We start from the raw sequence: 22,134 nt of genomic DNA, 5'->3' as shown, positions 1-22,134 counted from the left end.
GGAAATGGAGTAGCCAAAGAACTTATAAGCATAACCCATGGACATGAACAATGGTGTGGGGACTGCCTGAAGCAGTGAGAGGTGCTGGGTGAAGAATGGCAAAGGGGGAAAAATTGGGACAATTGTAGTAGCACAATCAATAAAATATAATTTTTAAAAAAGGAAAGAAAAGATGCTTCACAGGTCATCAGAGAAATGCAAATTAAACAACAAAACACTGCACAACTATTAGAATGGCCAAAATCCAACAATGAAAACACCAAATGCTATCAAGAATATGGAGCAATAGAAAATCATTATTGTTGGGAATGGTATACCGACTTTGGAAGACAGTTTAACAGTTTCTTACAAAACTAAGGATACATTTCTCATATAATCCAGCAATGGCCCCTCCTTGGTATTTACCCAAAGAAGTTGAAAACTTGTGTTCACACAGAAGCCTGCAGCTTTTATAGAAAGCTTTTATAGTTAAACTTGGATGTCAATAGCAGTTTTATTCATAATCCCCAAAACTTGGAAGCAACCAAGATATCCTTTCATAGGTGAATGGATAAATAGAACCTGGTACATCTAGACATGAGATATCATTCAGTGCTAATAATCTATAGAAGATAAAACACCAAAAGTAAGGTAAACTATGTTTACCCTAAGGTAAACTATGGAATTTGGATGATTTTCTGTGTCAATGTAGGTTCGTCAATTGTAACAAATGTACCACCCTGGACAGTGATGTTGATAAGGGGGGAGACCATGCATGTATTGAGTCAGGGGGTACACGGGAAACTGCTGTACCTTCCCCTGAATTTCACTGTGAATCTTAAATTGCTTTAAAAAAGAAAGTTTTAAAAACACTATAATAAAAGCATAACTTTGTGTATCATTCTTGCTTAGTTCTGATTGCAATCCCTTATAATTCTTTAAATAAAAAAATAATTACAACTTATTTAATGGCAAAACTTGACCTGTAATGACATAAAACTATTTATAGTAACAAGAATTCATAGTGAGGACCTGGCTGAATATCTCAGTTGGTTTTTCTCTCTCTCCCTTAAATGAAATTTAAAAAACAAACAAACAAAAAAACCCTACTGTGGACAGCAGCCATATCAGCTGTGTTCTGGAGGTAATACAGTATAATGTAAAAAGCTGGGGCCTTGCTCTTGCTGGTATCTCTTAGTGGATTGAGAGCTGGCCTGAGAACAAAGGGTCACCAGTTCGATTCCCAGTCAGGGCACATGCCTAGGTTGTAGGCCAGGTCCCTGGTAGGAGGTACGCAAGAGGCAACCACATGCTGATATTTCTCTCCCTCTCTTTCTCCCTCCCTTCCCCTTTCTCAAAAATAAATAAATAAAATCTTAAATTAAAAAAAAAAAGAGCTGGGGCCTTGAGACAAGTAAGACCTAGGCTCTAACAATACTGAAGGGTAGTACAGCATTATGGTTTCCAATGCAGGCTTTGCTGTCTGATTGCTTGGGTTTGAATCACAGCTTTGCTGATTAGTATCAGTGGTGCAAATGGAGATAGAACACCTCAGGGTGAATGTCATGGTCTCTATGTAACTAATGGGTCTTGGAGACAGTAACTGCAGTGGCTATTCAAAAGAGCTATCACTCATTTAATTAACAGGACCCCTTAAAAACAGAGCTGAAGTCTCCACAGGAAAGCCATCATAAAAGCTGTATTAGAATAAACAGTAAGGAGATTTAAAGTAATACATATGTATCGCACATATTTTCACTTGTCCTTAGGACCAAGAATCAGTGATAAGTATTGAAAAGAGGGTGTCTCAACAGCTTTTGCTATTTGTAAGGCACGGTTCTACATGACTCCCTGGTTAAGAAATACAGTATCAGGAAATGCTTTAATATTTACCAGAGCAATGGGAACAAAAAAGCAGAACCCATTATTTCAGAACCTTGAATATGTTTATAGGTTTTATTAACACATTTCTCATTGACCACATTGTTCCTGCTGTTTGCAAGAGCCTCAACACTTCAGGTATTAACTATTTTGATAAGGAAATAAGGGAGGCATGTCTCAAGTTATATAATCAAGCCAGGCCCTGGGACAGACTCAGGTCCAGATCTAAGCAGTCTAAAGCACAGTCACCAAGGCGACTAGGAGGCTTAGGAATCATCAGAAGCAGACAAAGAAAATCATGGAGATGAGCTGTCTGGAGAAAATGGGGAAAACTGTGAATGTAAATCAATGCTGAGTCAGTGGCCACAACTTATTTCCAGTATGAGGTCTTCAAATAGGTTCAAGTCCCTTTAAGACTGTCTGATTTTCTTATTAGAAACACTGTCAACTGACTGCCAGCATTCAGATAGGAACTTCAGATATATCTGAGCATGACATAACAAGGAATTAGGAAAAAACATAGGAAAGTAGATACTCACTGTGCAGCAGAGAGAATATAATGCATGGCAACATCTCCAAATAAGACCATTAAGGGCTTCCGGTCTTCTAATTTGCCCTAGACCCGATTTTAGGGAAACACAGATAGCACAAAAACTATATTATTAAAAGCGTCCAATTACTAACATCTTCTTACCTATATAATCAAATACACTGACTTCATAATTTCTCACATAGTTTCCAGGCTGACTGAACACTAAAGCAAAGCCAGTTTTTTGTTTTTTTTTAAATTTTATTCATCTTTAGAGGGGAAGGGAAGGAGATAGGGAGAGAAATATCAATGTACGGTTGCCTCTCGTGCATCCCCTGCTGGGAACTGGCCTGCAACCCAGGCATGTGCCCTGACTGGGAATTGAACCGCGGTTGTTTGGTTTGCAGGCCTGTGCTCAAACGACTGAGCATTGGCCTGTGACCCCAAAGGTCATCGTTTCCATTCCCGGTCAGGGCACATGCCTGGGTTGTAGGCCAGGTCCCCAGTTGAGGGCACGTGAGAGGCAACCAGTCAACATCAATGTTTCCCTCCCTCTCTTTCTCCCTCCCTTTACCTCTCTAAAAAATACGTAAATAAAATCTTTTAAACAATGTTTGAATCTTAATTTGGATAAAACTTTTATTTTTAAATGTGATATGAAAACAAATACCAAAGCAAAGTAAGTGACATCTGAAGATAGCACTGCTATGAGGAAAAGAGTCATGGTCTGGTTTGTTGGTAGCCACCATCTATGATTCTCTGACATAAGCATCAAGTTTTAAACTTTAATACTACCTTTATCTCTTAAGTGTGAAGCGCCAAGCTTCACAGCTATTTCAAGAACCAACTAGCCCGACCAACCTCTGTGTATTTTGTCAATAAATGCCTAGAATACTGGCAAACTGTTGTCCAAAAACGGCTTAAGGCAGGTAGGGAGCTGGTGTCAAGTAAAAAAAACAAACCAAACATTTAAGTGTTTTTCTGTCACAACATACAATTGAATGCACACACAACCCACAGAGACTCCAAGGATACAAGTCAGTTTGAAGCGGTAACGTACTTTCCTGCTGACTGCAATGAGAAGACATTCAGCGGCTCCCAGCTGAAGCTCCTGTTCATTCAGAAGCAGGCACAGCACCTCCAGGAGTCTGCAGTTCTCAGCAGTGATGTGACTCATGGACACCCAGTCAATGTAGCCGGCCAGAGTATTCAGGGCTGCCACCCCGACACGACAGTGTGCTTGAGCCTGAATAACAGAAACAACTCTTTGACTATTAGGTTCTAATAGACAAGCAAACAATGGTTACATCTGAGTTCCTTCTATTTCCTAATTCTAAATAGAAAATGATTTTTTCAAAATGTACTATTATAATAGTTGCTAACAAGAAATTCAAAAGTATTTTTTTCCTCATGAACACATTCACTTCTTAAACATTGGCAATCTCAAGAAATCAATAAGACCATGTTGATATGAGTCCATTAAATTTCCTTCAAGAAATACCAGATATTGTAATTTTAACTCCCTTCCACCTCAGCTCAGTGATCAAATAAACCAAGGCTAAGGTCACCCTCCACTAGACGGATATATCTTGTACCTGCAAGCCTCAAAAAAGTCTCCTTCCAACAAAGAGCTCTTACCTTTGGCTCCTGAGTATTATCTGTATTCTGAAAGAAAAGAAGTATAAGGATCCAATGTTTTTAATGAGTAAAAGGCTGTGTAATAACTTTCCATCCCCATAATCAAGGCTCTCAAACAGATTCTCTAATATAGACTCAATCTTCAATCTTGGAAAGAATATACCTTTGCCAAGGATGCATAACTGATATTCGCCCCAGTAAGAACAAGTTATTTGAATTTTAGCAATATGACAAAAAGTTAATATTTAAAGAGCTTACACAAGAACATTCAGATCTGCAAAGACAGTTTCAAAGCACATGATTTACAAAGAAATACAACTAAAAAATGAACAATAAATAAGGCTAAACACTGCTAGTGATGAAAGAAATACAGTTTAGAACAAAGTATTAGCATGTTCTCCAAATTAAAATAAAGACAAATTATAGCTGGCAAAGATACATCGAAATGATGTAATGTTAATGGAAAAGAGAAAGAAGATGAAATCAATACAACTTATTACCACATGTGAATGGACATATTGGAAAAACATGTACATAAAAATACTAGACGCTAAACAGATCAAAATGGTATGCTTAGTAAATGTACAATTATGACTAATTTTTACCCTTATATTCCAAATTCTGTAAAAATATTACATGTTTACAATTTACAATTGTATAAAATTAATATTTTTCTGAGGAATTTTTTAAATTAAAATTAAGAGTAACTCCTGAAGACCATTAACAGAAAAATAGAAGCAGGAATAACAACTTCTGAAGTACCTGAAAACTTGCCATCATTAAGATTATAAAGGACTCATTTTACAATTCCTTTTCTCAAGAAGTAAAACTATGTTTTTTGCCCTGGCCTGTGTGGCTCAGTGTGTTGGGCATCATTTTGCAAACTGAAAGGTTGCCAGTTCAATTTCTGGTCAGGGAACATGCCTGGGTTGCGGTTTGGTCCCCAGTCAAGGCGTGAACAAGATGCAACCCATCAATGTTTCTCTCCCTGGTCTTTCTCCCTCCCTTCCCCTCTCTCTAAAATCAATCATATCCTCGAGTGAGAAAAAATTTTTTTTTGATAAAGAACAATTATTAAGGCTTCATTATTAATAGCGATCACATAGATGTGCAAATGGCACAGAGATGAGCAGAACATTATCTTCCTCATCAACATCTACTAATGCTGCCCAAGGGGGAAAAGGGATCCAAATGACGAGAGCCAAGTCCACTGTCTACTCTCCGTTCCTGCAAATCCTTCATTCCTGTTGGGTCCTCCACATCCCTGGGACCAGTACAAGAGCCAGATGATGGGACAGGGAGAGTGAGCCTACCCATACCCATCCCATTATTGTTTACCATTCAACTTATTCTTCAGTTGGGAAGGTGAAAGGATAGAAGAGAAAAACCAACTACAAGCAAACTGAGTTCAAGATAAAAGAGTTGGCGCTTGGTGTGCTCTGGTCCTGTGCACAGGTGGAAGTCCAGTTTAACAGATGAAGGAAACTAAAACAGAGGCTAAAGATAAACACACCAGTAGGTGTTTCTTTTTTTTTTTCTTAAAGGTTTTATTTATTTATTTTTAGAGGGGAAGGGGAGAGGGAGAGAAATATCAATGTATGCTTGCCTCTCATGCATCCCCTGCTGGGAACTGGCCTGCAACCCAGGCATGTGCCCTGGGAATCGAACCATGGTTGTTTGGTTCGCAGGCCTGCACTCGATCCACTGAGCTGCACCAGCTGGGGCTGTTTCTAACTTTTTAGACTGTCACCTATCATCAGCCCTGTTCTTGCACATTTGCTAGATTTCTACAGCAACTAAGTATTCACAATTTGTTCTCTATCTCCTAGGTATTAAATCTCCCAGGGGAAAATAAAAGAATACTTCCTTTACCCTCATTATATAGGTTTGGTTTTTGTTTTGGCTTTTTTAAAGGAAGAAAATTTGAGTTTATTTATTTTATTTTAAACAACTGTTTTTCTTCTTGAATGAATGAAATAATCGATCCCATGTGATCCACCCCACCAATCCAATCAGGCTTAGCTGTGGCAAAGTTTGTTAAAGTACTGAAACTTTCTTCTTTTATTAAACAATATACAGCCACATCAGTCTAACTGGTTCATATCAAAGAAGTTCAGAGAAGAAGAGATCCTCTCACTTCCTGAGGAGGGCTGGAGATCCAAACACTGGGAACTCCAGACTAATGTCCTCTGCTTGCTCCAGGCCTGTGGGATATCCATCCGTTAACAGATGGGAACAAGGCTCAGAGCAGGTCTGCCCTAGTGCAGCCTGCATAGTGTGTGGGTTCTTGATTTCGTGCAGGAAAGATTTCACAACACGAGTCCAGGTAATTTTGAGATTATGTTTATTAAACCTGGGGAGAGTGAAACAAGGAAGGGCTTAGGATAAGAGAAGTAACAATAGAGGGCCTAGGTGGGCTGCTTTGGCTCCCTGGGAAGTCAGAGAAAAGGGGGCTTTTTCTCAAACAGGCTCAGGGGGTTAGCCCAGGATGAGCTGCTGCTGCTACCCACTGCTCCCCTTGTAGCAGGTCTAATTGGGCCGTTAGAGTTTAGGAGATGGATGCCTGAGAGGGAAGAAAGGCGTGGGCATGCTTCCGGGAGAGAGAGTGTGCCCACGTAGGTTTTAAAATCCAAGCATTTCCTTGATATTTTCTTTTGAAAAATCTCAGGGAGATATTTTTTGGGAAAAAGTCTATTCTAGTATGAAGAATGGGGCTTGAATTCTAACCAAACCATTTATACAGGCTCTTTAATAATTACCCCAAGCCTTGGTTTTCCTCATCTACAAAATGGAAACAATACTTTCTGACTCTTAGGGTTTCAAGGATTAAATACCATAGAAAGTGTAAACAAGTACAGGGAATGGCAAAAGTAAGTACAGGTATTTCATATGGAAAATAATACAATTAACTAATACACTTGGCAATCCCATCCATGTTGGAAACTGCTCTGCCTGGTTTCAGGAGTTGTAACTGCCTCCCATGGCTAAGGCTGAGTGAGCGACCTCCGGAATGTGAGCCACTGAGACAAAGCTTATCTCTGGCAGCAGCACTGCTTCCGCTTCATCCCCTGCTCCCAAAGCTTGGTCGGTTAGTCAGAGACAGGTACGACTCTTCAGAGGGACAACCTAAGCCAGACACGATCACTTGGGAGGCCATCGTGGAAGGACTGGCGGGGGGGGGGGGGGAGGCGTTTGCAACAAAAAGGGAGTGATGGACCCTCACCCCCCAGCTATTCTGACATAGCCCAAGTCCCCATGTCCTCTGGGAGCAGCACTTCCTGGCTCTAACCCACTTAAGCCTGAAAACCTGTGATGCGGGAGGTGGTGTACAGCCTCTTGCCGGCTACAATGGGATCCAGGGGGATCGGACATAAGAAAGAATTCCTTAAAGTCCTGTGAAGCCTGCTTTGCTAAGAGTGCTTTCCATTCATATGACAAGGGTCTGAGCAGGAAATGAGTATGTCTCCCAAAGTTTCTGCAACCCCCTTTCCTGACAGACACTGACTCAGACTAAGCCCTCAGATTTCTTTGAAATGTTATCTACTGTTTGATCCTTACCCCCTGTATTACTGTGTATTTCAACCCAATAAAAGCCATTAAGGAAGGGGCTCCTTAGCCTTTCTCCTCTGAGAGATTGGCCACCTCTCCTCCTCAAGCAGATCATGTCTTAGTAGTGTTACTTTCATCCGTGGCAGAGGGACTTGCTGGCAAAGTTGCCCCCACACATCTGGAGACACATTTGTTGTGATGAAAGTGCACCAACCACAAGGAACATTTCACAGACAAGCTACACTGGCATTCAAGAGCAAGGCTCCTGGCTTCAAGTTCAAGTTGGTGGAATAAGAGAGTCCCCCTACTAGAGCCTCTCACTGACATTAAAACTGCAACTACGAATAGAATATCTATCTCTCAGAATGACCTGAAGACTAGCAGAACAGATTTTCTACAACTACATAAATAAAGAAAACACCACACTAAACCAGGCAGGAGGAGTAGAGACTAAGAACAGTCAGGACCTACACTATCCCCTACTCCCCATGCGGTGACTCACAAGTAAGAAGAATATCGCAACTGCAGAAATCATCCCAGAAGAGCAAGGGGTCTGAGTCCTGGCCCAGGAAACCTGTGCCAGGAAGATGAACCCCCAGTGGGGCTCACATCTGGGAGAGCCAAAGGGCCACAGAAAACCTGGGTTGTGGCCTTTTTGAGTCCTGGCACAGAGGCAGCAGTTTGAAAAGCACCTGGATCACACGTGAATGTGATAAATTGACCAATTTTTGGGTATATGCTGGAGAGACAGGGATCTTTTGGAACTTTCTCCTCAGTCAGAGGTGCTGGCAGGCGCTATTTCTGACACTCTATTAGCATTGCTAACACTGTTCACCCCACACTGGCATTCATTTCCTTGAGGACTCATTAGAGCTAGCATCCCTCCAAAGTGGCTCCTGCCCTGCCACCCCCAGTGGGAAGCCTTTAGCTGGCACCAGCACACAGCAGTGTCTCTGCAATAGCATGGGTGGACCTTGCAGCCAGCCACACCGAAGGCTTGCCATGCACACCAGTGAGTCTGCAACAGTGTGGACAGACCTCTCAGCCAGTGGGCTAGGGACCAGCCTCATCTGCCAGTGTGTCCACAGAAGTTGTGGTCCAGCCACAACAGGAAGCCACACTAGTCCATCCAATCCAGGGAACACCTTACACATCGATGTTTCTCTCCCTCTCTTTCTCCCTCCTTTCCCCCTCTCTAAATAAATAAATAAAATATTTTTAAAAAATCTCACTAGTAAAGGCAAACATATGGTAGATAGTAGACCAACCACTTATAAATTTAGTATGAAAATGATTAAAGTGGCAATAAGTACATATCTATCAATAATTACTTTAAACGTAAGTTGACTAAATGATTCATTGAAAATACATATGGCCCTGGCTGGTGTAGCTCAGCGGATTGAGTGCAGGCCTGCGAACCAAAGGGTCATCGGTTCGATTCCCAGTCAGGGCACATACCTGGGTTACAAGCCAGGTCCCCAGTAGGGGGCACACTAGAGGCAACCACACATTAATGTTTCTCTCCCTCCCTTCCCCTCTGTAAAAATAAAGAAATAAAATATTTTTTAAAAAGAACAAAGAAAATACATAGGATGACTGAACAGATAAAACCACAAGACCTTTACATTTGCTGCTTACAGCAGACTCCGGATTGAAAGACACACATAGAATTTTCAATGTGATGAAGGTAAAGGGATGGAAAAAGGTATTTCATGAAAATGGAAAGGAAAAAAAAGAAGCTGGGATAGCAGTACTTTTATCAGACAAAACAGACTTTAAAACAATGGCTATAACAAGAGACAAAGAAGGATCCACAATTTGACTTTTGGGCACTTATCTGAAGAAAACTAATTTGAAAAGATCTCTGCACCCCTTTGTTAAATGCAGCATTACTTACAATAGCCAAGATATTGTATAAAAGCAACCTAGGTGTTAATCAATAGGTGGATGAATAATATATATGGGGGGGGTATTACTCAGCCATGAGAGAGAAAAGAGAGAAAGAAAGAAAGAAAGAAAGAAAGAAAGAAAGAAAGAAAGAAAGAAAGAAAGAAAGAAAGAAATCTTGCCATTTGCAACAACATGGATAGACCTAGAGCAGGGTGTCAAACTCACTTTCACCAGTGGGGCCACACCAGCCCCACGCTTACCTTCAAAGGGCTAAATGTAATTTTAGGACTGTGTAAATGCAACTACTCCTTAACAGTTAAGTGAGAGCTCAGCACTGCCGCCGGGTAGAAACAAGGTGGCGGGCTGGATAAAACAAGGTAAAGGGCCGGGTACGGCCCTCGGACCTTGTGTTTGTCATCTGTGGCCTAGACAGTATTATGCTAAGTGAAATAAGACAAATACTGTTATCATTTCACTTATGTATAGAATCTAAAAAACTAAACAAATGAACAAACAAACAGACTCATAGATACAGAAAAACTGACAGCTGCCAGAGGGTTGGGTGGTCAGGTATGAATAAAATGGTGAAGGGGATAAAAAGGTACAAACTTACAGTTATAAATAAGTCACAAAGATGTAAAGTACAACAGATGAACTACAGTTAGTAGTATCACAATAACTCTGTATGATGACAGATGGATAGTACACTTTTTGTGGTGATCACTACATAAGGTGTATAAATGTGAAGTATCACTGTGCTAATACACCTGAAACTACTACAACAATGTATGTCAACTATACTTTAATTAAAAAGGGCTTTATGCCCTGGCCAGGCAGCTCAGTTGGTTCGAACGCTGTCCTGACAGGTGAAGGTTATGGATTTGATCTCTGGTCAGGGCACATACAAGAAGCAACCAATGAATGCACAAATAAGCGAAACAACAAATCAATGTTTCTCTCTTTTCCTCCCTCCATCTATCCCTCTCTAAAAATCAAAACAAAGAAAAAGCTTTATATTTCAGAATGAAAAAATACAATTATTAATAAATAATAATACAAGAATAAACTGTTTCACATACAACTGTAAACCTATTTTGTCCCACTCTGTATATGGTATCTATATACACCATGTACTCACTGTGAGCTCCTCCACACCAAAATAGTTTATAGTACCTTCTCCTATTAGTGTTAGTATCTAGTGCTTCTCTGAGAGCAGACCTAATGAAGTTGCGGGGGGGGGGGGGGGCATAAAGATAACGAACTATAATTAGTCCTATTTTGTGAAATAAGCACATGGGAGAATACTAGAGCAGGGTTTTTCAACTCTGCACTTTTGACATTTTGGGTTGGATTATTCTTTATTGTGGGAACTGTGTATTATATAATGCTGCTACAGTTTAGCAGCATCCCTGGTGTCTACCCACCAGATGCTAGTAGCAATCCCTACTTGTGAAAATCTGGGGGGCTAAATCACCCTCTAGTGGGGACTAGATTAACTTTCTATACTAGGTTAACTTTCATACTGCCTTCTTCTAAAGGCTCTCTGCTAAAAATGACAACGGCTGGAAAGAAAATATCTGGCTTGCCCTTTTCTGCAGAAGGGAAAAATGAAAATTAAGAGTAACTCTACCTCATCAGGAAGAACAAAATACCAAGAATTATGTAGTAACAATTAATAAAACTTGGCACAGTTTATACTAAAAGAGGGACAGGACTAATGGAACATCAAATTTTAATAGGGATACTACTCTGACCTATGAGATATCTTGACTTTCAAATATTAAGACATCCTTCATCTTTATATTATTTAATGAATTTCCTTACTGTAAAAGAAATTATTTGTTCTAGTAGAAAATCAGTTCTTTAAAAAAAAAAGGAAATAAGTCCTTGTTTTTCCTGTCACCTATTTCCTTTTTGTTCATAAAATGGCCTTTTCTTTTGAACTAGACGTCTAGTTCAAAAACTAGGTGCTTAGTTCCTTGCTCATTCTAACTTTAAACAAACAAAAGAAGACTCACTAAAAAACACAACTTTGAAGAGGTGGGGTATCCCTTACCACTTGCCGGTACTTGTTTACATTTTCTTGAAGTGTGTTAAGTAGAAAACTGAAGATCCTTTCCATGTTCTGGGTTAATGTTTGCTGGATGTCCCTTCTTCTTTGAAAGGGCAGTGTATGAAAGGTCACTACATCCTCTGCCAGTCGCAAAAGGATGAACATCACTAATTCTGTCTGTGTTTCCTGTATCAACAGAAATAAGCAAGTTAAACTAAAATATCTTTTCCTTTATAGGTATGCCTAAAAGCTCTTTTCTATTGACAAAACAAAGAAACCCCTGAAGAGCCCAAAAAAACCAAAACCACAAAAACTGAATTGGCACTACTGTATCTCATACCCCTTGTTTGGAAAGAGTGTCCAATTCTATGAGCATGTCGGGCCAGTGCTGTGGCCATTCCCGCTTGATCATTTCTACTACAATTCGAGACAGAACATCTTTAATATGGTTCTCCTCTTCCAAAATATTCAGTGTTCCCTGAAAAAGAATAAGAGATATTAAGAGATCTGCAAGAGTGAATTCAAGGGGAAAACAGGACTATAAAAACTCACCAGTAAGCCTGCATTTAGACTAACCAGAATAAACAAACCTGTTCTCCATGTCTGAGTCATTTGTCCTGCATTCTTCCTAATTATTCCTCCCACTTAAAACTTAAGTGAGGGTTTCACCAGCTAATAAAATGGCTGTCACACAGAGCAAGGTAGACATCACTGTTGTCCTTCAGAAACAGAAGAGACTCTCTTATTGATGGTTTCATTTTGTTAGAGGGCCAGGGTGGAAGAAAAGAGAAATAAGGAATATGTTGAGGGGCTGCTAAAATGGGAGAGTTAGGAGGAGCACCTAAATATTTCACCAATAGTTCTAGTATGAGAAGATACAGAAAGACTATTATGATTTTTATCAAGTTTTCCCAGAACCAGCAAATTACAGAGCCTGAGTTAATTAATAGTTTTGAAGATTCCCCCCCCCCTATCAAAGGCACCAGACTTTGGGGATAAAGAGGGGTAGGAATTCCACTTTTTATGCCCTTTAAAAAGGAAAAAAGGTCCTGGCTGGGTGGCTCAGTGGACTGAGTGAGTACTGGCCTGTGAAGTGAAAGGTTGCTGGTTTGATTCCTAGTCAGGGCACATGTGTGGGTTGCAGGCCAGGTCCTCAGTAGGGGGTGTGCAGGAGGCAACCCTCATATATGGATGTTACTCCCTCCCTCCCCCTCTTTCTCTAAAGATAAATAAAATCTTAAAAAAAAAAAAAGAAAAAAAGGCGATGGATTTTAAACATGTTTAAAGCCATATTCTGACTCCTGAAACAAATTCATTCTGCTTATTTTTTACTGTTACTATCATACAGTATGTTTGTGATGAATTACAATTTCTTGTGACGGTGGTTCTTCTTACCTTGAAGGTAACATTTAATGTCATACAAAGTAGGCTGTCTGGCATGTAGAACCACTGAATTTTTACACAAACGCTACATTAAAGAAGTCACTCTGTCTAAACAACATTGGAAACACAAGTCGTCCAACCAACAATTCCTTACATTTTCAATCAGCTCCATGACACTGTTCTTCAGATAGACCTTCTCCAATCGAGACATGCTGTTCCACCGAAACCTGGCCACCAAAATGCATAAAGTCAACAGACCACATTAGAAGTCTTCTCTTTAGGAGACTTTGAGCCTGGTATTAGATTATGTTGGCAATTTCACTAAGAAATTAAACTTTTGATTTCATATGCCTCAAAGAACAGACAAAACGTAACCGAAATGTAACCACACGTAACCAAAATGCTAACAACAGAGAAAGTATGGGGAAATAGTTTTATTTAGGCAGTGGGCCATTAATCGGAACCCATACAGGATTTTCCAACAGATCAGCTTTCCTGTTGATTTTCCCGACAGAGCAAAAGCAAATGTATACCCCTGAAACAACTGCAACAATGTAACTGTTTTTCAGAAAATACAGTCTTGATATTGCTAACTCCATTTCTGTGATGGTTTACAAAGTAATACCGCAAATCCAGAAAAGCTAGCTAATTCTTAAAAACTGACTGATTCTTCTGATAGACATTGGGGGTAGGAGACTAAAGTTAGAAAGGGTTTTCAGTTATTTTCATATGATTCTGCTTTGAAGTTGCCATTCAGAGAAGGCCCATGCTCAAACTTAAGGAAAAAAAATTAAAAGCAAAAATGCCTAATCAGAGATTTATTTCCCTATGCATTGCATTATTCTAAAAAGACTTAGAGATCTATGGCATAAAGTCAGAACTCAATAAATGCTGGTTGAATGACGATCAGCTAACATTTGCAGAATGCTTAGTATGTACTATGCAGTTCCACATGGACAAATAAACTAAAGAAGGGAAAGGTGAGGTCCTGAATGAGAGCTCCAATGAAGCTGTGGTAACCTCTTGGGGATGAGTCCTTTCTTCTTGGGGATTCCTCTTTTCTACTTACCTAAAGACTAGCTCTATGAGTTATAGAAGAACTAAAGATTTGCTCCCTCAAGACTTCAGCGGTAACACCCAAAAGCTCCTTACTTGACAACGTGTTCCAGGATCTGAAGACCGAAATGTCTGACGATAGCAATCTGTGTTTTCTCAGCCAGCTTCAAACCACAGGGGACACAGACAGGGCACTTTTCTTTAAACTCCTCACAAAACTAAAAGAAGAAAAGTTAACGTTTTCCTTACTAGCCAAGAGGGTAGGGCCTAAAAAAACTTTCATTTTAACTCCAACCTGAGCCATATTTTTACACTGCAAAATATAGACAAATATTGTAAGGAACCCATTAAATTCCTTTCACTTTCATAGTTCTAGATTCCCCATGCACTATCCCTACGAATGTTGAAAAAAAAAATCTTATCTAAAAGACTAAAAAAAATGTTAGAGATACACCCCTGAAGTATATAGGAGTGAAATGACAATTTCGAGGATTTGTTTTAAAAACTTTTGGTGAAGGAGGATAAAGCAAATGTAAAATCTTTTGTAATACCTGAGTTCATGCAATGGGCATACCCAAAATCATTGCAGTCTCTCTACTTTTGTGTCTATTTTAAATATATTATAGCAAAACAAACAAAGTACAACCCAACCGTTTGACTCCAAATTCGGTGGCATACATCTACGTATTTTAAATTTCCTCCAAGTGATGCTCACTGTACATCACTTAAACTGTGCACAAGTTATTTTTTTCCTAGTGGTTATTTCATTTCTCACAGCCCACATACATTGTTTGATGCGGGAATATGCTCATATTGCATTAGCATCTCCACTTGTATTAGCATCCCCAAATTGCAGCACAAGAGTCAGTCCCAGGAGCAGAGCATCCGGGACTCAAAAAAACTACTTTCAGGAAATCAAAGTGCCCTTGTTAAAATGCAAAGCAAGTGGTTGGAAGTTCATCTCTGCGCAAAATAACCTAAGAATATCACACAATAAAAAATATGAGGGGGGGGGCGCGTGTGAGAATTAGCCCAAAAATACCAACATACGTAGAGGTCAGGAAGGGGTGTAAAGATTTAAGTAAAAGGACACTACGGGGTCTGATGCTCATTTAGGGGGGTCAGGAGAACGGATTAGTAGGGAAACTTTGTAGAGCTGGGGAGACCGTAAAGAATGTAGCTGGTGCTGAGTACAGGATGGACACGTGCTCCACGGAAAGGCGAGGGGATGCGGGGATGTGGGGCTCTGGCGAATAAAGTTAAGTTTAGCCAGCTGTGGAGGGGGGCGTCCTAGTGCGAACAAGAGTGAAGTGGGGAAAAGGGGAGGAGAGGGCAATGCGAAGTGGTTGTGAGATGAGATCGCCAAAAGCAGTTACGGACCGGGACGTCCCGGGAAAAGGGCCGGCGCCACCAACAGAGAAGCTGACAGTGGGAAGAGGCGCGGAGGGTAGTAAAAGAAGGCCCCCTCAGGGTTAAGGAGGGAAGTCCAAGGGCCGCGTGGGCAGGAGACTACCAAGGTTGTGGGCGGTGCCGGGATGGCTGGGCTGAGGGAGGGTCTAGGGCAGGCCCCGCGCGCCAGACCCCAGCTACCTTCAGGGCTTCCAGCCGATAGCGCTGGGTGGAGCTGGGGTCCATCATGACCGTCACCGCTTTCACCAGCTGCTCGCACAGCGCGTTCACTTGATCCATTGCCATGGCTACTGCCACGCGCCGGGAGAGCGCACTACGGCCGTCTTGGGAGCACAAGATACAGACGGCTCCCTCACCGTTATAACAAGCTAGTACCGGGCCGCGGCGAGGTGGGGGGTAGAAAGCGGGAGGAGGAGCCGTGTGCGCCAGAAGATCCAGCCGGGAAAGAACCGGCGGGGCACACGCGCCCGATCCTACACTACGCAAGCGCCGGCGGAAGTGGCGGCGCACTCTTGACGGTTGCCCCAGGGTGGGCGTAGCTGGGGACGGAAGGGCCACCCTGCGCAGGCGCGTCAACGCCCTTCGCGACGAGCGCGCTGATTGACGTCTGTCAAGGGCGTTAGCCGTTGAGCGCGCTGGCTTTGGCTGAATCAACCCGGTTGTGTGGGGCGCTGCTCGAGCAAGGATTCTCTGCGACCCTCCGTCTGTTTGCATCCTTACGGGGAATAAATCTCTCGATACTAACCGGCTTGCTCCCGGAAAAGAGACAGTTATTCAAGACCCAGTCATCTTCCAGTGGACACCAAGCCCAGCATTTGCAGCGTCCGCAGTTTGGCAGTTTTGCCAGGGTTTGCCACATTGGTAAGAGAATTAAAAAATTTTCGGTATCACTGTTTTCAAACCTTTCGGGTTGCCTTAGCTATTGGTTTTATGATATAGCAGTGACTGGCGACAACATTGGGCCAAATGTTGGTTCCAAAAATTACATGAACTGGAAATGCACGCTCACAGAGTATGTGGCCCTGGTATTCTCTAAGAGAATTTTTCGTGTGAAAAAAATAATATTTTTCTCTGTAACTCTTAAACCTCCCTCTTGTACTTACTTTCTTTGGGTGTGTTATCACCAGATTGGCACCAAACTTGTTTTGTGCGGATTGGGATAAATCGAGATATTTAAAGACGAATAATTGCAAGTATTGAAGGTTGAGCGGTGCTGATCTTCTGAAGTGCTTTCTATAGATGCTTCACCGTAGTATAACCCTTATTCTGAAAATGGGGTCTTGGCAGAGAGTGTGTTTCATTTTCCATCTTTTAAAAAGCTCTTCCCTTCACCAGCAAAATATGTGAACTGAAAACTTGAACAGCTTCATTATCTGTTAAAGTGCATATCGGTTTTTGCATTTATATACTCACTAATATGTTTGCTGGATTTAAATCACTGCTCCCAATTCATACTCCATTTCTGGTACTTGTATCACTATGGTGCATATCTGTTGTTTTTGTGTGTGTGAAAACGCATTTACTATTTTTACTGTGGCATCTGTTTCAGTGCTATGCAAAAGGCACTTCAGTCAATGAATTTCTTTCTGCCTGTTTTCAGTGAGTAGAATTTATAAGAAATTAATGCCTTGACACTCTGATTTTTAAAAACTCATTGTTTTCTTTCCACTAATCTTCCACTTTGTAGTTGCATACCACTTTTTTCAGAGTGAATGTTAATTTTTGACACTTTTTTAAAAGAATACAGTTGAGTGCTTACTCAACTGTATAACCTGTGTTTCTCATATTTAAATCATGAATTACTGGTGTTTTCAAAAGTGTCTTACATACTTTAGGTTAGTGTTTCTCAATCTCTGCTACATATTAAAAGGGCCTGGAAAGCTTGTAGAAATCACAATGCCCAGCTCATATCCATACCAATTAAATTATGGTGTCTGGTGGTCAACCCTAAAAGCCAATATCAATATTATTTAAATGTTCCTAGGTGGTTCCAGTATGCAGCAAAGTTTGGGAGCCACTTCTTTAGTTTACATTCCTTCTTCTAATTTTCTAATATTGTTAAATGATAATATGAGTCTGTATCCATTATCAAGTATGTAAGGTTTATTCTTCCAATCTACTATCCATGCCTTTATACATGTCTATGCTGGAATAGTATGTAGCATTGTTTTCTTTTGTTTTCAGAAATTTACATGAATGAGTAGAAAATCACCATTAGAACACTGCAAAATAATTGTCCCAGGCAAGATTCACTGATACCCATCAGTGAAAATGTGAGGAGAAACAGGATATTTGTAGCCTCAAAGTATCTCCCCTAAGATTAGTTACAAAAGGAAAAATAGTAACTTTACCATGAGAAACAGGGCAAATACTTTCTCAACTAAATGATCATGGTTAATATCACCAGTAATAAGACATTGATATTATGTACCTCCCAAAATGATACACTGAGAAGAGCACATAACTTATGTAATATTCTTGGCAAAAATGCATAACCTCAGTCTAATCAAGAGAAAACATCAGACCAACCTAAAGAGAAATATATTCTCAAAGTAACTGACTAGTTTTCTTCAAAAGTGTGAAGGTGATGAAAAACAAGGGAAGATTTAGGAGGTGTCGCAGATTGGAAAATATTAAGCAGACATGATGACTAAGACTGGGTACTAGATTGGATCCTGGAACAGAAAAAGGGTATTAGTGGAATAACTGGTGAAATTCAAGTAGTTAAATATACCAATGTTCATTTTTTAGCTTTGATAATTATGCTATGTAAAATATTAACATTAGAGGGAACTAGGTGTGGGAGAACCCTACTATTTTTGCAATATTTTTTAAGTCTAACATTATTTCAAAATAGAAAGTTAAAGAAATTCACATGATGCCCTGACTGATGTGGCTCAATGGACTGAGTGCCAGCCTGGGAACAGAGGGATTGCCAGTTTGATTCCCAGTCAGGGCACATGCCTGGGTTGTGGGTCAGGTCTCCAGTTGGGGGTGTGAGAGAGGCAACCACACATTGATGTTTCTCTCCTCTTTCTCCCACCCTTCTCCTCTCTAAAAATAAATAAATAAAAACTTGAAAAAAAGAGGAACTGCTTGGGGCTTCAGCAGTATCTTCCACTGACTCAACCCCTGCTCTTTTTTTTTTTTAATAAAAGAAAAAAAAGAAATTCACATGAATGCTGCGATGTTATATATCATTTTTGTTTCTCTTTTCCCTGAATTTATACTTGAGATTTATGTATGAATTAGATTATCTATTGGCTTAATCCCTTTGTCAATGTGAATTGTGGTTTTAATTTGCATTTCTGTAAGACTAATGATATTTTCATTTTCATGTGCCTGTTGACTATTTTTTTAAAGATTTTATTTATTTATTTTCAGAGAAGGGGATGAAGAAGGAGAGGGAGAGAAACATCACTGTGTAGCAACAGCCTCTTGCGTGCCCGCAGCTGGGGACCTGGCCCACAACCCAGGCATGTGCTCTGACTGGGAAACTGGTGATCCTTTGGTTCTCAGGCTGGCGCTCAATGCACGGAGCCACACCAGCCAGGGCCCTGTTGACTATTTGTATATCTTTTGTGAAATGTTCAGTTTTTTTGGGAGATGGATATTTTTAAAGCTTTTAATACTTACTACCTTCCTAAAATTGTACCAATTTATTATTCTCCTTGGAGTAGTAAATGAAAATGCCTTTTTCATTCTTGTTAGTTTCCAGGATCTCATGCTCATGGTAACTCAACACTGGAAGGAGGGAAATACAGTTTTCCTTGGCACTTTGGATTAGGTATCCTTTTTAACTGTCTATAAAATTTTATCTTACAGAAGCATGGCTAATGGACAGGACCGGGTAGTAGCTCTAGTGGACATGGACTGTTTTTTTGTTCAAGTGGAGCAACGGCAAAATCCTCATTTGAGGAATAAACCTTGTGCAGTCGTACAGTATAAATCATGGAAGGGTGGTGGGTAGGTATCATAATTATTGTTGAAGCTGTCAACTACTGTTTTAATTTATAAGAATGCATTGCACTATGCTAGGTACTATTTTTGAGAGTAATGAACTGCTGTGTTTGAGATCAAATAGTGGCATCTATGTCCAAAAAGTTTCTGCTGTTAACGTGTATAGCCTGTACATGTTAAATTTTAGTTACTTTGGCCTGTGATCATAGAGTATTTTTCTGTCCCTTTTTTTTCTAACCTTAGAATAATTGCAGTGAGTTATGAAGCTCGTGCATTTGGGGTCACTAGAAACATGTGGGCAGATGATGCAAAGAAGTTATGCCCAGATCTTCTCCTGGCACAAGTTCGTGAGTCCCGTGGGAAAGCCAACCTCATGAAGTAAGAAGGACAAGATTGTTTAAGGGGTTGGGAAGGGTTGGAAATAATATGCCACGATGCTAGGAACTAATGTTTCAAATTAGTTTTGTGTAAATAGTGTCTGAAAAAGTTACCTTTGATCAGCCAACTTTTAAAAAGTTATTTATTTTTAGAGAGAGGAGAAGGGAGGGAGAAAGACAGGGAGAGAAACATTGATGTAAGAGAGAAATGTTGATCAGTTGCCTCTTACCCAAGCCTCTGCTGGGACTGAACCCGAAATCTAGGCATGTGCCCTGATTGGGAATCGAACTGGTGACTTTTTGCTTTGCAAAATGACACCCAGCCAACTGAGCCACATTAGTCAGGGAAGTCAGCCAACTTTTCTATGTCATATGAAAACAGACTCTGATATTGTATTTCAGGAATAGTTCAGAGTCATTATAATCTACAATAACTGCTGTTCTTGACCCCTTCTCACTTTCTTACTTTAAAATTGGTTGAACCTAATCAACAAAATAAACTAATGAGCGAAACAGAACCAGAGACATGGAAACAGGGAACAGACTGACAGCTGTCAGAGGAATGTGGGTGGGGGGGCAAGGGGGACCAGTGAAAAGAAGGGGAAGGGACCAGTCAAAGAACATGTATGAACGACCCATAGACATGGACAATGGTGTGAGGATGGACTGCTGGAGCGGGGGAGGGCTGGATGGAGGAGGGCAAAGAGGGAAAAATTGGGAAAACTAATAGAATAAACAAGAATTAAAAAATAAACTTTGAAAAATGGTTGTATAATTATAACTCAATATCAATTTCTGTGTTCTCAAGCCAAACCTGTAGTATTTGAAGTAATTAAATTGACTGTGAAACTTAGAGTTTTTTCAGAAAAGGCTGAGTCAAACTAACATTCTAATGTGATATCTAGAATTATTTGCCAGAATTGAACAATCTTAAAGGAGAGTACCATCTCGGATTTTGAACTGACCTGTCTCTTCCCAAATTTTAGAAGGTTAGTCTTGAAATGGGAGACATTATAGCCATAGCCAAGTTAGAGGCAGTTACAAGCCCAAACCATTTTAATAATCCCAGTAGTTTGTATTGAGTATATGTCATACATCAGACACTGTATTAAGCTCTCCATAAGCACTATCTCTTAAATTTCATGTTGTCATATGGTATGTTCCAGCAGTATACACACTCACAGATGAGGAAACAAGCTTAGAGAGGTTAAATAATTTTCCACAGCAAGAAAATAGAAGACTGAGGATTCAGTTTTTTTCATATTCCACTATCCACATTCTCACAGTACATTATACCATGTGTTGTGGTATGTAGAGATCATGCTTTGATTTGGGACTTGAGATATTCCTGAATTACCGATGAATTGGAAGTCTAAAGGCAGAGTCTAAAGCCACACATTGAAGTTATTGCCAGGAAAGAAGACAGATTTGAGTGGAGCTTATTAATACCTTGACCCTAAATTAGGATTAATTCAACTAAGGGACATAGGCTACATTGCATTGAATAGAATTTTATGCTGGTAGAGACAATGTAACTTTCCAGAAATATAATTGTGTGATTTTGAAAAGTCACATGCCACCAACTTTAAACTTTTTTAACAAGAGCAGTTTCAGAAAATATAGGAGTAAGTCTGCAGACAGGAGCATTATCAAGACCTGATGATTTAAAGTTTAGTTTAGCCCTGGCTGTTGTGACTCAGTGGATCGACCATTGACCTGTGAACTGAAAGGTCCCTGTTTCAATTCCCAGTCAGGGCACATGCCTGGGTTGCGGGCCAGGTCCCCAGTAGGGGGCGTGTAAGAGGCAACTAATTGATGTTTCTCTCCCTCTTTTTCTCCTTCTCTTCCCCTCTTTCTAAAACTAAAATCTTTAAGATTATTTTAATAATTAGCTTGAGATACCAGGTTATTAAAAATAAAAACATGATTTTTAAAAGTATATATACACTAAGATTATTAAGTATTCTTAAGAATACTTTAGAGCAATTTGCTCAGGAGGCTGTGAAGGAAAAACAACCACTACAGCAGAGTTCCCTTTCCTTGCACTGTATGTGGGCGAGTGTATGGAGCTCTCATGCTCTTGTGCACACTTGAGCTCTCTCTCTTTTTTTTTTTTTTTTTGAGGTCTGACTCTCTGGCCCAAAAAATGACCCCAAAAAAAGCCATCTTTTTCTAATTCTTTCTCAAATTCTGACATTTGAGAATGCTTTAGAACACATTTCGCTAGTTTTGCTATCTTAGTGAAGGGGTGCACATATTTCATTTTTATGGTAAATAAAATAGGTTCAACAAGAATAAATAACTTATTTAATTATGTAGTGAGTGGAAAACAAAGAAAATATCCCCATATTACCATAGAAAACTAGCTATATGCAGCCAGAAGAGCTGCTTATTTTGGTTTGACTAGACAGTATACAGTGAGACTGGTA

General features: G+C 40.2%; 2 protein-coding genes across 3 annotated transcripts in view; one reads left to right on the top strand and one right to left on the bottom strand.

Moving 5' to 3' along the window:
• Nucleotides 1-15,856, bottom strand: part of XPO5 (exportin 5) — a 64,522-nt gene extending 48,666 nt beyond the window's left edge. The window contains exons 1-8 of one of the 2 annotated variants that reach the window (XM_053668331.1): nt 15,549-15,856; nt 14,055-14,176; nt 13,057-13,129; nt 11,860-11,997; nt 11,523-11,705; nt 4,028-4,054; nt 3,450-3,635; nt 2,400-2,476 (exon numbers count right to left, since the gene is read on the bottom strand). In XM_053668331.1, coding sequence (XP_053524306.1) covers nt 2,400-2,476; nt 3,450-3,635; nt 4,028-4,054; nt 11,523-11,705; nt 11,860-11,997; nt 13,057-13,129; nt 14,055-14,176; nt 15,549-15,653 — 911 coding nt within the window. In that variant the 5' untranslated portion in view covers nt 15,654-15,856. The remainder of the gene's footprint in view (nt 1-2,399; nt 2,477-3,449; nt 3,636-4,027; nt 4,055-11,522; nt 11,706-11,859; nt 11,998-13,056; nt 13,130-14,054; nt 14,177-15,548) is intronic. The other variant, XM_053668332.1, reaches the window with a different exon arrangement.
• A 112-nt stretch (nt 15,857-15,968) lies between these two features.
• The window catches only part of POLH (DNA polymerase eta), a 37,835-nt gene continuing 31,669 nt past the window's right edge, over nt 15,969-22,134 (top strand). The window contains exons 1-3 of the mRNA XM_037154045.2: nt 15,969-16,229; nt 19,194-19,334; nt 19,572-19,706. Of these exons, the coding sequence (XP_037009940.2) occupies nt 19,198-19,334; nt 19,572-19,706 (272 nt within the window). The 5' untranslated portion in view covers nt 15,969-16,229; nt 19,194-19,197. The remainder of the gene's footprint in view (nt 16,230-19,193; nt 19,335-19,571; nt 19,707-22,134) is intronic.

The sequence above is a fragment of the Artibeus jamaicensis genome, unplaced genomic scaffold (genome assembly GCF_021234435.1).
Source record: "Artibeus jamaicensis isolate MK-2021 breed Jamaican fruit bat unplaced genomic scaffold, CSHL_Jam_final contig_484, whole genome shotgun sequence".
NCBI lineage: Eukaryota > Metazoa > Chordata > Mammalia > Chiroptera > Phyllostomidae > Artibeus > Artibeus jamaicensis.
This window is presented reverse-complemented; position numbering and strand designations above follow the sequence as displayed.